This window comes from Protopterus annectens, chromosome 16.part0, assembly GCF_019279795.1.
Source record: "Protopterus annectens isolate FY-2018-M chromosome 16.part0, PAN1.0, whole genome shotgun sequence".
Lineage (NCBI taxonomy): Eukaryota > Metazoa > Chordata > Ceratodontiformes > Protopteridae > Protopterus > Protopterus annectens.
The window spans coordinates 366,776,913-366,790,496 of record NC_056750.1 but is presented as its reverse complement, the minus strand read 5'-3'; the positions used below and the strand labels follow the sequence as shown (position 1 = coordinate 366,790,496).

The 13,584-nt window shown below is 41.5% G+C and overlaps 1 protein-coding gene across 1 annotated transcript in view; it reads right to left on the bottom strand.

The window, feature by feature from the left end:
* WDR5 (WD repeat domain 5) overlaps positions 1 to 13,584 on the bottom strand; it is a 1,892,625-nt gene that overhangs the window by 1,266,890 nt on the left and 612,151 nt on the right. The window contains exon 7 of the mRNA XM_044058043.1: positions 1,038 to 1,127. Coding sequence (XP_043913978.1) covers positions 1,038 to 1,127 — 90 coding nt within the window. The remainder of the gene's footprint in view (positions 1 to 1,037; positions 1,128 to 13,584) is intronic.

Below are 13,584 nucleotides of genomic sequence, written 5' to 3'. Positions count from 1 at the left end.
CTTTCTCTGCAATACAACTTACCTGCAATATGGTACACGTAGCGTAACTTGTATAACATTTGCTTTGCAATTATGTGGTTCTGTAATAGTGGTTTGTCTTAACTGTGGAGCCTTTCTCCCAGATTTGTACTTCTCTACTGTATTGCTTTGTCGTTTGTATAAATATGGAACTTTCACTGAAAATGGGTTTGCTTTCCCAGACAACAAATGCCAATAAATATATAAATAAATCTCTTACTTCCTCCGTCACTTCTTTTTCCAGACAGCACAATGTTTCTCCATCTAGATAATGTTTTCCTTTGCTCTGCAGCATTAATGTAATTTATGGAAGATTTCACAGTCCTCAGTAAGACTTCTACTGCCTATAACTAAATGGCTTTATGACAGGATCACACAACTAATGATCAACACAGAGCTTGCTCATATATTAAATATATTTTATTTAAATAATAAAAACCTAACATTAACAGTCACTACAAAACAAAGTTCCACCCCTCCCTCTCCGAAGTATGGGGGCCTGCACTCAGCACAATACTGGCATTTGCATACACAAACTCTGAGATCACTGTATCTTAAAGGAGAAACTTTTCGGACATAGCAGCAATCTCAAAATAAATATAGAACGCAGACTCTCACTCTCACTCCACACAAGTGCTGGAAATCCATGCATTGCCACTTATGCCCCGCTCTTCAATACATTATCTGTTAGATCAATATAACACCACAAATCTGGGGCAATTCAAACTACCTCAAGAAATTTGTCTGAAACCACATTGCCTACAAAAACATTAATCAAGAATTCCTTTGCAAAAAAAAAAAAAAAAAACATGAAGGTCAAGCTTTAAAAATGAGACTCATTCAAGTTGATTATGCTAGTCTTCATATGCTTTTATGTAACTGTTAAAGAATTTAAATCTTTCAAAAAGCGACATCACTGAAAAAGACTGGCAAAACACAGAACAAATTTTATTAACTGTCCAAGTTATGAGACCTAAAACATACATGCATCAAAAAATATATTAAAATAAGATACTTACTGATCCAGAAACTATGAGATTTGACTGAGGATTGAAGTTGCAGCAGAAGACATAGTTACTATGTCCTTTTAACGTTTTTAAGCATTTCCCCTAAAACAGATTGAAAGAACATAAGACTCGGTGTGAGATGTGCCAAAATACTGAAAACCAAACAGCTATTTCACCCAGAGTTTAAAATGTACATCTTCAAAGCAAAATAAGTGAAACTAAAAAGTACTTGTCTCAACATACTAAAGTTATTCAAGCACAAAAGTTCTTCAAGGGGAACCCGGACTATTTCAATATATACATAATTTTTTTCACTAAATAGCTATGCAATCACCTTGAAAAACAAAAACTTACTGGCATTAGTTCTTATACAAACAAGACAAACTAAGACTACATAATGCAAAAGGACTACCAGATACATGCCTCTGCCGATGGAAGGTCACACCACTTGGGGTGGGTAGACTGAAGTACAGTTCAGCTGAGGGAAGAACTGACCCCAAACGCTGATGTTCACGTAGGATCATTGCTGCAGTAAAATTTTGCTATACATCAACGGGGAGATCTCCACCCAATTGGCCCAACTCTTGTCTGGCTGTAAAAGAATTCTCCTGTAATTTCCCTCTGCCAGGTGAAACAGCAAGGGGAACTGATGCTGCTTCAGCCAAAATGATGGGTGTTTTCTTTTGTGCCTTGAAAAACATTTTTGGAAGAGAAGGCAGGTGAGGAAGTCATAGGGAAACTTCTCTGTCCACTGGAAAGAGACGGCACCTGTTCCCCAGGCTGTGGGCAAGGGTCCCTAGTGCAGGACTGGGGAAGCTGATGGTTGGTTGGTTGTTTAAGTAAAGAGGTGTAGCTGAGGAGTACCACACTGAAGTGTGATGTTGTAGAAGGCCTCTTTCACTGAAGTCCACTCATGTGGGTCTTCCAGAGAGTGGCTTAAGCAGCATGCTATGCAGTGTGTCCTGAAAAGGGAAGTATGTGTCTGTGAGCATAATATTCACTTGTGTTGCCAAGTTCCACGCCTCCTTTGTTAACCTGCACAGTTGGCAAGGCCTTGCGCCTCCCTGTTTATGTACCACATGACTGCGGTGCTGTCTGTGTATACCTGAAATGTCCATGTTTCCAAAGGTGGGTGAAAATCTGAAGAGCTTGCAAAAGAACCCCCCACTTCTTTCGTGTTGATATTTTCCTTCAGGAACTACAGTTTCCATTTCCCCTGCACTCATGCCTTGCCAGAAGCATCCATGTGAACTTAAAGAGGAGAAGGTGTGAAAAGTAATCCTGGGTTGAGGATAACCTGACCCTTCCACCAATGTAGCTCCACGTAATCTAGGGATAAGGATGACCAGACACTTCCATCAATGCAGTTCTTTGAGACAAGGGAGGAGAAATTGGGGTGTCCAAGGGGGTTGACAGCTCTTGGACAACATTTCAGGTATCACTGGATTTTACTCATATGAAGCCTGGCCGGGGGAAATATAGGAATGGTGGCAGCTATTAATCCCAAAGTTATCTCCTTTGCAGAGCAAAGGGTGGAGGAGAGTCTTTGGAATTAAACAGAGAACCTCTTCCTGCAGAAGGAAAGAAGGAAGGCATGCATTTTCTTTGCATCCAGTCTGCATCCAAAACACCAGATCCTATGTTGGACCAGGTGTGATTTTTCTGTAGCTTACAGTTAAACCCAGTCCTGCCAGAAGATTGAGGATGAATTGAAGATGCCGAAGAATTTCTGGGGAGACAGTATGGATCACAAGGTCGTTCGGGTATAGAAAAATAATTCCTAGAGTGCGACAGAAAGCAACTACAGATACTAGGCACCTTGCAAACACACACTGGGCTGTGAAAACAACACAAGGCAGAGCAGCAACCAAAGTGAAAAAAAGCCAGAAAAAAAAAGAAAAACGAGGAGTCTCCTGCACCTACTTCAGATCTAATGACACTAAGAAGCCTATGGTAGGATGAAAGGTAACACTGCCTCCAGAGAGCATTTTTGAAATATAGCACCTTCAGGTAAGTGCTCAGGATGTAAAGGTCTGGGATAAGTCTCTACTGACATTTTCTTGAAACTAGGAAAATTCTAGAGAAAAAATCTTTCCCATGAACTCTTTCAGGATTTGCTTGATGGCACCCTGATTCAAAGGTCTTGAATAATGGGGAGTCAGAAAGGCTATCTGGTTTTGAGGAGAAAGAGGCATGCATCTCAGAGGCAGAATGTTTCTCCCAAAACATGGCAGAGCCATCCATGATGACAGAGAGGAACCACTTGTCTGCGATAATAGCTTGGTCTCCCACTTGTCCAGGAAGAGCAACAGCCTTTGAAAAAGTGGAGTAATGGAGCTGAGGACAGAGAGCAGTGCTGCACAGGGAGTCATGGGTTTCTGCCTCCAAAGGGAGGCTTCCCTTACGAACATTCTCTTTTGGGTTTTTTCAGAGTAACTTTTCCTAGGGGTTTTCCTTTGTTTCTCAACTATGCTAGGGTCCATTCCAATGAAGGCGGTAGATTTAGACAGTTCCTATGGATTCCATACATACACAGATCTGTCTGAAGTCTTTCATGGTCTTGCTTTGGCCCTGGACAGTTTAATAGATTGGCTGCCTGAAGGCCAAACAAGATGTTGCCCAACAGCGAATCTAATGTTAGATTTGAAATCCTCCGGTATAGGGTGACTGTGAAGCTGTGCATATCTGCAGACAAATATATCCAGTGGTAGTTGCCCTTAGAAGGCGCATCCATAGTAAGGTTACTGCACTTTATACTGTGTCTGCCCATCTGAGGGTCTGCAAAAGTAAGCTCTGCTTTTAATACTTAGACTCTGCTGTATAGGTATCCAATATAATTTTAAGTAGTTAAGGACAGATATCTAACACTTTGCCATTTGAGTCTGGTAATGAATTGCTCTAAAGACAAAGGCAGTAGAGGTGTAAACCTTCTTTCCCCATCTATCCATACATGTCAGGTGCCCCCAAAAAGGTAGCAAAAAAATATATACACACACACACACACACACACATGCATCAATATAAACTTTACCTTCGTCTACAAGCAAATATACCACATAGGTTGTAGAAAATAGAAGGAAAGAAACTAGAATGACAAAGGGGATGGTGGGAGGTAACCTGGACTGCAACAGTGAATACACTAACATCTGCATTTATGTTAAGTGTACACAACTGTACTATGTTCTTCGTGTTTCACTGTTGCAGTCATTACATTTGGGTAGAATCCCAAAGCTATGGTTGGGAGGCTGGAGCTTAACAGCATTAGGTGTGGCTATAATTCCCTGCAGAACTGCAGTGGCAAAGCTTGCCCTGGACTTACAGTAGAGAGGCAAATTGTAATGCTTTGTAAAGGTGTGAACAGAACTCCAAGTAGCAGCCTCTACAATGTCTTTGGTTGGTACTCCTCTAAGAAAGGCTGCTGAAGTAGCTGCAGCTCTGGTGGAATGAGACCTAATGCCCTTGGTTTACCATGATGCAAGTAGCAGAAACGGATGCAGTGGCTTATCCACTTTGAAATTGTCTGCTTTGAAATAATCTTTCCTTCTGATCCTGCAGCATATGTCACTAGTAATTGCTCAGTTTTTCTTAGAGCTTTAATCCTGCTCAAGTAGAATCTAAGCTGTACAATGTCCAAGGAATGCAGAATTTTCTCCCCTTGTTCTGTGGATTTGGATACAAGGTTGGCAGATGAAGTGTTTGGTTAAGAGCCACAGTGGAAACCACCTTAGGCATAAATGTAGGATTTGTCCTCAGACACACCTTGTCTGGGTAAAATATGATAAAATGCTCTACAGCCATGAGGGCCTGTAGCTCTGAAACTCTTCTTGCTGAAGTAATTGCTAGTAGCAGAGCTGTTTTCCATGATAAGAACTTTATATCAGCGGTAGCAGCTGGTTCAAATAGAAGCAGGGTGGGCTTTTCCAATACATAATTGAGGTCCCATACATGTAATGGTGTTCTTCCAGGAGGCCTTAAATTTCTGGCTCCTCTAAGATACTGCTTTAGTAAAGGATGAGAAAAGACTGGTTGGTGACTCTGTATTGTAATGAGCGAAATGGCAGAGGCATGGATTTTAATTGAAGAGAAAGATAGGCCTTGTCAAGCATCTCAGTTAAGTACTGTAATATCTGAGGAATATTTGGTTCTGCTGTATCAGTTCTTTGTGCTCGATTCCAAGCACAGAATCTCTTCCATTTATCAGCACAAGATTTTCTAGTACTAGGCCTTCTGGCTTCCAAAATGACATCCATCACAGTTTTACTGAGAGGTGTTGTTTGTATAACTACATGATCAGCCATGGTGCCAGGTTCAGTGTCTGAAGTTGGTTGTGCAGGATCTGATTGTTTTGCTGGGACAGTAGTTGCGGTCTTTGAGGTAAGGTCCAAGCTGGGTATTGAGACAAGTTCCTTAGGACTGGGTACCAGTATTAGCGGGCCAGTCCGGGCAATTAGTATCAGCTTTGATTTCTCTTGTCTCACTTTTAGCAAGACCTTGGGAACAAGAGGCAGAGGAGGGAAAGGCGTAAACTGATAGATTTTTCAAAACTGAAGGATAGGGCGTCCACTTTCCATGCTTGTCTGATAAGTCCTTGTGCAGAATCTTTTCAGTTGATAATTTTGAGGAGAGGCAAATAGATCTGTCTCTGGACTCCCCCATTCTCGGTTATCATGCTAGAGACTTGTGGATTTAGTTTCCACTCGTGAGGGTCCATAAGGTTTCTGCTTAAATCGTCTGCCAGAGTATTTTGCTTTCCTGGCAGGAATTGAGCTTGGAGATGTATTTTGTAGATCAAAGCTGTGTCCCACAGTGCCATGGCTAATCTGCAAAGGGGGTATGAGTGTGTGTGTCCTTGCGTGTTTACATACCACATGACCGTGGTGTTGTCCGTCTTTATCAGTAGTTGTCCTGGATGAAGTAAGTCCTTGAAGGCTGTTAGGGCATTTTGAACAGCTAGAATCTCTTTCTGGTTGATATGTAGATGCATTTGTTTTGGGGTCCATATGCCCTGAATGCATCTTCCTGCCATGGGCCCCCAGGCATAATCTGATGGGTCTGTTGGGTTTGGCTGGCAGGGGGTAGAGTGAAAGCCCGACCCATGTTTTGGTGACATGCCTTTGCCCACCTTAGAAATTCCTGTTGTAGGCAGGGTATGAGAGGAATCATCATTTCCAGACTCTGAGAATGTTGACTCCATAAACTTCTTAGTTACCATTGAAGTTTCCTCATATGCAGTGGCGCATATAGAATCAGTAGGATGCAGGATGCCATGAAGCCCAGAGCCTGCATAATTTGTCTTGCAGATAACTGGGTTTTTGTCGCCATCAGTTTGAAGTAAGTAGTCAGTTGCCTTTGCTTGTCTGGCGTGAAGTAAGCCATCTGGGCAATTGTATTCAAGCTTGCACCCAGGAATGTTATCTTTTGACAGGGTACCAGTTTTGATTTCTTTTTGTTTATTGTGTACCCTAGGCATGTTAGAAGCCTTTTCACAGCGCCAGCTGTTGAAGAATGTCCTTGCTCTCTGCTTGAGCAGACAGTCGTCAAGTAAGGTATAACTATACTTTTTGGTCTGCAAAGCAATTACTGGTGCCAGGTACTTTGTGAAGACCCTGGGCGTAGTAGAAGCCAAAGGAGCAGTGCAGAGGGTGGTAATGCATTAAGCCAGCCTTGAATTCAGGGTATCTTCTGCACAATTGTCTTATTGGGACATGCAGGTATGCCTTTTTATGTCTAATGTCACCAGCCAAGCATTCTTGTAGCATGAGCAGAAGCTGCTAAAGTCAACATTTTGAACAATGTCGGTATGTTCAAAATTGATAAATCCAGTAATGGCCGTCAGGCCTCGTCTTTCTGGGTACCAGGAACAGTCGAGTAAAAACTTCTCCTTTTTCCTGTTCTGGTACTGGCTGAATGGCCCCATATCCATGAGGGACGTAACCTGTTTCTGTGCCTCTGCCCATTGATTTTTTGGCAGATCTGGTCAACCATTTGCCATTGGCAGTGTGGAAATTAAATCTGTATCCCTGTGACACTTTAGTACCCACTTGTCCTGGGTTATTAACTGCCAATTTTGAGCAAAAAAGTGCTAATTTTCCCCCCCCTAAGGGTGCTGCCAAAAGATAAGTGTTTGGTGCAGGTAGAGGGAAGTCATTGGGTCTGTTTTCTGTGGGTTTTGCGCTTTATCTCCTCCAGATTTGGAGGTAGGCGCCCATTGTTTGACCTGTAAGAAACTTGCACCTGGTATCTGGAACCCCCTTAGAGCGTCTGGATTTACCCTTTGAGCTCTGGACACAGGAAAGGACCAATTCTTTGTAGGCCAGTCTCTACTGAATCTTGGCGGCTGCACTTGTAAAGTCTAACAGTTTGCATAGACTTAGCTTTGTCTTCCATTTTCTTCAAAACCTCTTCTGCTGTAATACCAAACAGAGTATCATGCTGTAAAGGTGCATCTAGCAATTTAGCTTCAACATGATCAGGCAAATTTTGTTCTTTTAGCCAGGCATGCCTCCTAATCACAGATTCAGTAACTGCGCTGCAGGGCCTCTTAAGGAATCAAAACCACATTGCAAAGTAATGCTTTCCAACCTGTTCAGCTGCATGCAATAATTCCTGCAATTCTTTATTTTCTGCACATTCAGAAATCATCATTTTTGTTTCAGCAATCCCATAACATGTTGTTGATACTTAAGCATATAAAATTAACAATTTAAGGATCTGATTGCCAAGGTTGCAGATGTATAAACCTTTTTCCCCATCTGTCCAGTGCCCTTGAATCTCTGTCAGAGGGATAGGATTTTTGCTGTTGAGGTCTCAACTCCCTTTGGACCCTGTGAAATAGTTTCCAGGATTAGCAGCAGGTTTCTAAATAAAATTTTATTTGAGTCAGGGACCCTGTAATATCGGTCAGGCTTACTGGGGAGGCGGAGGTAGGAGTCAAGCTGGACTCCCAAAACACATCATCCACAATGTCTAAAACAGGGGAAATGGCTGAGCCTGTGCTGAAGGAGAAGGAAATCCCTGAGCCTCTTATGATTCTGAAAGAAATCTTGACTCTCCCAGTGAAAATGCTCCCTCATAGTATGCAAGGGTTTCCCCAAATGAATAATCCTCAGGAGGAGAAGCAGATGGTATAGACTCCCTGCATCAAGAATCCTCATAGGGAGGTATAGATAATTCCTGATCAGAAAAAAATAGAAACTTGATCTTAAGATTCATAATCCGTGTCTTGCCTAGGCTTCTGATCTGGAGGGGGATGGGTACCTCTGATCAAGGTAATAAGGTCTTCAGCCATTTGGATCATCTGTTTTTTAGGCATAGAGGCCTGTGCACATGGCTCATGCATCGGCTTTTTAGTTTTAAAAGTTGCTTTTGTCTTTGGTTTTGCAGCTGTCGGTTTGATATACAAATGTTGAGGTCTGAACACACCCTCAGAAGCCAGTGCCTGCTCAGGGCTCCGGACACATCAGAGGGAGAAAAATAAGTCGTTCCAATACCTTGAGTATGTTGCCAAGCCAGACTCCACATGGGTGTCAGTGAGGCCTGCTACTCGTAGGTAATGGGTATCAGGGGCTCTTGGCACCTCGCTGAGTAACGGCGATTGGCTTAGGAGAAGCTTTGTCGGTTTTGGATCTTGACTGCCTTTCTCTGTCATTTTCTTTTTTTTTTATGTACTCTGGTAGTCAGATTGCTATCAGGCGAACATTTCTGGATAGTTAAATCTGTTTCCAAAATACTTTGAGGCAAAAATATACAGGCGCTTAATAGTGCATTGGTTAAATCTAGCATAAAACCAATAGCCAGGCACGTTGTGATCAGGCAACAATGAAATACCTGCACGTATGGCTGGTGGTGCGGCTATACCATATGAACAGCAAAAGAAAAAGCCAGCACCCAACATCCTCATGTGGCCTTGTAAAACAAAATAATTTTATTCCATGACCGGAAAGGTCAAAATACTTAATTTCATAGTAACCAGTATGGTTATACTGGTTGGCAAAAGCTTCTTCAGCAACCACACTTCAAAAGTGAAAAAAATATATATATTTATTCATTCACATATCCTTTATATGCAATCTAATAGCGCCCTCTGGTGTACATTAAAGAAGACTACCATGTTAATACAGATATAGACAATATAAAAATATATATTCATATCTCAAAAATAACTAGCTATGCTTTTAACATATCTTCTGTTATATTGGATCAGCAACAACTTAAAGTCTTAAATAAAGGTTTAAGTTTTGTGCCAGGCTTTACTCAAAAGCATTATTTTGCACAAGATGTTAACTTCTGTCATAATCTCAATTTAAAATAATTCTTTCACAATCTTAGAGGGGGAATGCGGTGGGTTCATCTGTCAGCCTATAAATTTTCGTTTCAAGGTCTTCTAATTCAAGCCACCAATATTACCCACTGCACAAATTTTTTCAAAATGAAGTTTTCAAGGATTTACATTTGAGTAAACAAAATATGATGGATAATCTTAGCAAAGATTATGTATTGAAAATCTTGTTAACAATCGGAAATTATTATCCTGTCTGCAGACAAGGGTGGGAGGAAGTGGTGGTACAGAATTTGGTAGACTATGAAGGCGGAGGCTGAGCGGCAGTGCAACAAATCTCATTATCAGGGAAATGGTCTTTAATCCGCAACTTAGTATGTTCAAACAGGACAGTTATCACTTCTTGGTTAGCTTGAGAGGAGGTATTATCACCAAGGATAATTTGTTATCATCTCCAACGGTTGATCTACCCAAAAACGACCTATATTTGCTTTTTGCGCCCCAAGATCCATAAGGATTCCAAAAGACCACCCGATTAGGCCAGATCGTTTCAAACTGAGGCTCTTTGACTGAGCCTGTGTCGGATTTCTAACACTTTGAACATCTGAAAACCCCTGCATTAGTCATTGATGCAGCGATATAGGACACGGCTCAGTTCTTACCATTATATCGGATATGCAATTAGAGCCAGACTGGCTCCTATGTAATTTTGATGTCACACTCCTTGTGCTCTGAATATCCCCCATTGGGCAGGATTCATTGCTTTAGAAATATTGGTTAGATCGGGGCTATGTATATAAAACCAGACTTTAATATTCTTCTAATTTGCGTAATACGGCAGAATTGGTACTGACCCATAATGTTTTTACTTCAAAGATAGGTGTTTTGTAAATTCAAGGTACTGCTCTGTGATTCCTTTTGCCCCAACATGCGAACTTGTTTGTAAATGCGACGTGCGAGGAATAACGCTGATCTATGAGCATCAATCATAACATTTATATGAACAAAATGGATATTTGAAGGATATATCTTGATGACTCTTGGTTGGTGCGGAGGCAAATGAGGAATTCTTGCTTGAATTTTTGAGACATTTGAATTGCAATATGTGAGGTGCTGGAATCTTCAAGCTAACACCTAAGTCAGAGATTACCTTTTTGGATGTGTCCGATAGAAGAACAGAATTGGACACTTTGGAGAGTAAAATTATTCAAAAGGTTTCCACAGTTCAACACCCCCAAGTTGCTACAAGCTTCCACAAATTCCAGATGTCATACCGTGAATATCCCCAAAATCACAATTTTCTCCAGATCAAGAGAATCTGTTCTAATTCCTCCGCGTCGGGACTTTCATCAACAAGATTTAACATCTAGATTTAAGAACAGGGGATATCCAAGTGGGTGACATCACTAGGGCCGAGTCGGTTTGCTAACCAACAGGCTAGATCATCATGCCAGCTGTTGTCATATCAGGTCCAGGATACAGAAAAATCACAGGAGCTTGAATTGATTACACGCCAGCACTTATGGGTAGAAACACTAAGTTTTATGATCATCATTCAAAGACATTGGTATCCATTAAGGTCAGATGATACCTAAATAATAATTATATTAAGGGATCAATGTTCCTATTCGCTTTCGGAAGGAAGCGGGTCATTGGGATCCTTATTCAGCAGTCATTACAAAAGGGTATATGATCATGTTTCCAGTTCAATTAAACACATTCCACAATAACTGGACAACTGACATAAGTGCTGCTGTCCATGTGGCCGTACTGTTCTTATTGTCCAAAGAGTGTTAGAAGGTCAAATAGTTTCACTTCCCATAATTCTCCAGGTTTACAATGTTTCATTTTTGCTAATTGCAGTACTAGCTGGGTTATTTGTTTGGCCAATGTAACTGTCGGGCATTTATGTTGAGCAAACGTCCCGACCCTTTAAAATAAGGGTCAGGGAACATTAAGTGACATTAAAAATAAGAAAGGTTAGAGTTCTCTATTTAAACATATGCTCAAACATTAAATGTGGTCTTTTCAGCTTCATGGTTATTCAGCATCAGGTTTAGGAACAATGAGTCTCATGTATTACATGAATTAACAAATAAAAAATGTGGCTAATTAAATTCTGGGAACCTTATTCTCACCTGGGTTGAATGACCAATTTTGAATGTATTTTATAAAAAAATGTAAATTGCCCAGTGGAGGCCTGTTAACCTTTTTTTTTGTATAGCTAGTTATTTTTTTTTGAGATATGAATATATATTTTTTATATTGTTCATATCTGTATTAATATAGTAGTCTTCTTAATGTACACTAGAGGGCACTTATTAGATTGCATATAAAGGATATGTGAATGATTAACTATATATTTTTTTTTACTTTTTGAAGTGTGGTTGCTGAAGAGGCTTTTTCGTCGAAACAATTAATAACGCATACTGGTTACTAAGGAATTAAGTATTTTGACCTTTCCGTTCATGGAATAAAATTATTTTTGTTATACAAGGCCAAATGAGGATGTTGGGTGCTGGCTTTTTTTCCTTTTTAACTGGCGGCCAGATCAGGGCCTAGGCAAGCGAATACAATCGTATAATGGTATCGGAAATCACAGTGAGGTATTTGTTTACAAAGTAATATTGCCAATTGTTAACTTTTTCTGACATCAGTATGTAGCAAGAAAAATGTTTCAACAATTAGCCTTTCACTTTAGGCAGAACTTGATTCCACAAACTCAAACGCCGAATATTTCAGTGGTGTTGACAGACTGGCACTTACAAATAATGCTTCTGCTTGAACTGCATGGCAAAGAAAGACTGAAGAAAAGGCGTCGGCTGCATGTTTTATACCCCTGACAACCTAATGTCATGGAAGAGGAGGACAGCACAGCGTGTATGGACCCCAAAGACTTTGGAACGTTCAGCAGGCAGCCTGACAACCTGCCAGCAGATTACCCAAATGTAATGACTGCAACATGTAAAACACAAAGATCATCATAAAGGGAGTCTGCCTCCCCGATCGACTGTCAGGTATCAGGCGTCATTTCACAAAAGATGTATGCTACTCGAAGGTATGTAATGACGTCCTCACGACTCTCCACCAACAGTCATAAAACAGAAGTCTAGTACAAAACTGACATCCAGCACGCTTCCTACCTCAGAAAAGTACAGTTGTGTACACTTACTATAAATGTGAAAGTTAGACTGTATTCACTGTTGCAGGCAGCCATATTTGGGTTATCCCTGCCAGAGTAGCCTCGCCAGCGAGCTCAATCTCAGAGACTTAGTATTTCTGCATCCCAGCTGCTGGCCGAGGACTGACATCAGGCCGTCACAGTGGTATAAAGTGAGGCAGCTGACGCCCATTACATCAGTTTTTCTTCTCCTAACCTGTCAGGAGCCCTCAAAGTAGGCTGCCATGTTGTGAGTGGAAGAACCACAGGCCCAGTGGAAAATAAATATACACACTTTTATGAGAAGCGAGAACAAGGAAGAATGGTAATAAATGGAGAACTGAGAAGAAAGGGGGATGTTAGAGGAGGAAGCCAGGACTGCACATTGAATGGCTGGACACTCAAACATCTACATTTATGGAGAGGGGCTTGTACAACTGTGCCTACGTTCTTCATGTTTAGCACTGTTGCAGTCATCACAACTAGGTGGATTCCCAAAGCTGAGGAAATGGGTGGAAAGCGGCAGTCAAAGAAGCTGAGGGCCAGCTGGGATACCACTGCAAGACTGCAGAGGCAAACCCTGCCCTGGATTTGAGAAGAGCCAGGTGGTGATGCTTGGTGAAAGTGTGAACAGGGGTTCAGGTGGCAGCCTCCTGGATGTCCCTGGTGGGGACTCCTCTGAGGAAAGCTGCAGAGGTGGAGGCTGCACTGAGTGTGTGTCAGAACTCCTTGGTGGGAAGGCTTATCATGCTGTTGTAGCAGAAATGGATGCACTGTGCTATCCCTTTGGAAATGGTTTGTGTGGAGATGGCTTTGCCTTCTGCCCCTGAAGCAAAGCTAATCAACAATTGATCAGACATTCTGAAGGATTTAGTCCTGTCTAGAATGGAATCTATGAGCTGTCTGTGCACATCTAGACAAGTGAGGGAAAGCAAGGTGTTGGCATATGAATGGATTGGTTGTAGAGAGCCTTCACTGGACATCAATTTCTGGGCATGAAGGATGGAAGTTAGTTCTTGAGGCATACCTGGTCTGGTATGGAAGATGAAGGGTTCCACCACCTCATGAAAGCTTGCAGCTCAGAGACTCTTCTGGCTGAAGTGGATGGCCAGAAGGAAGGC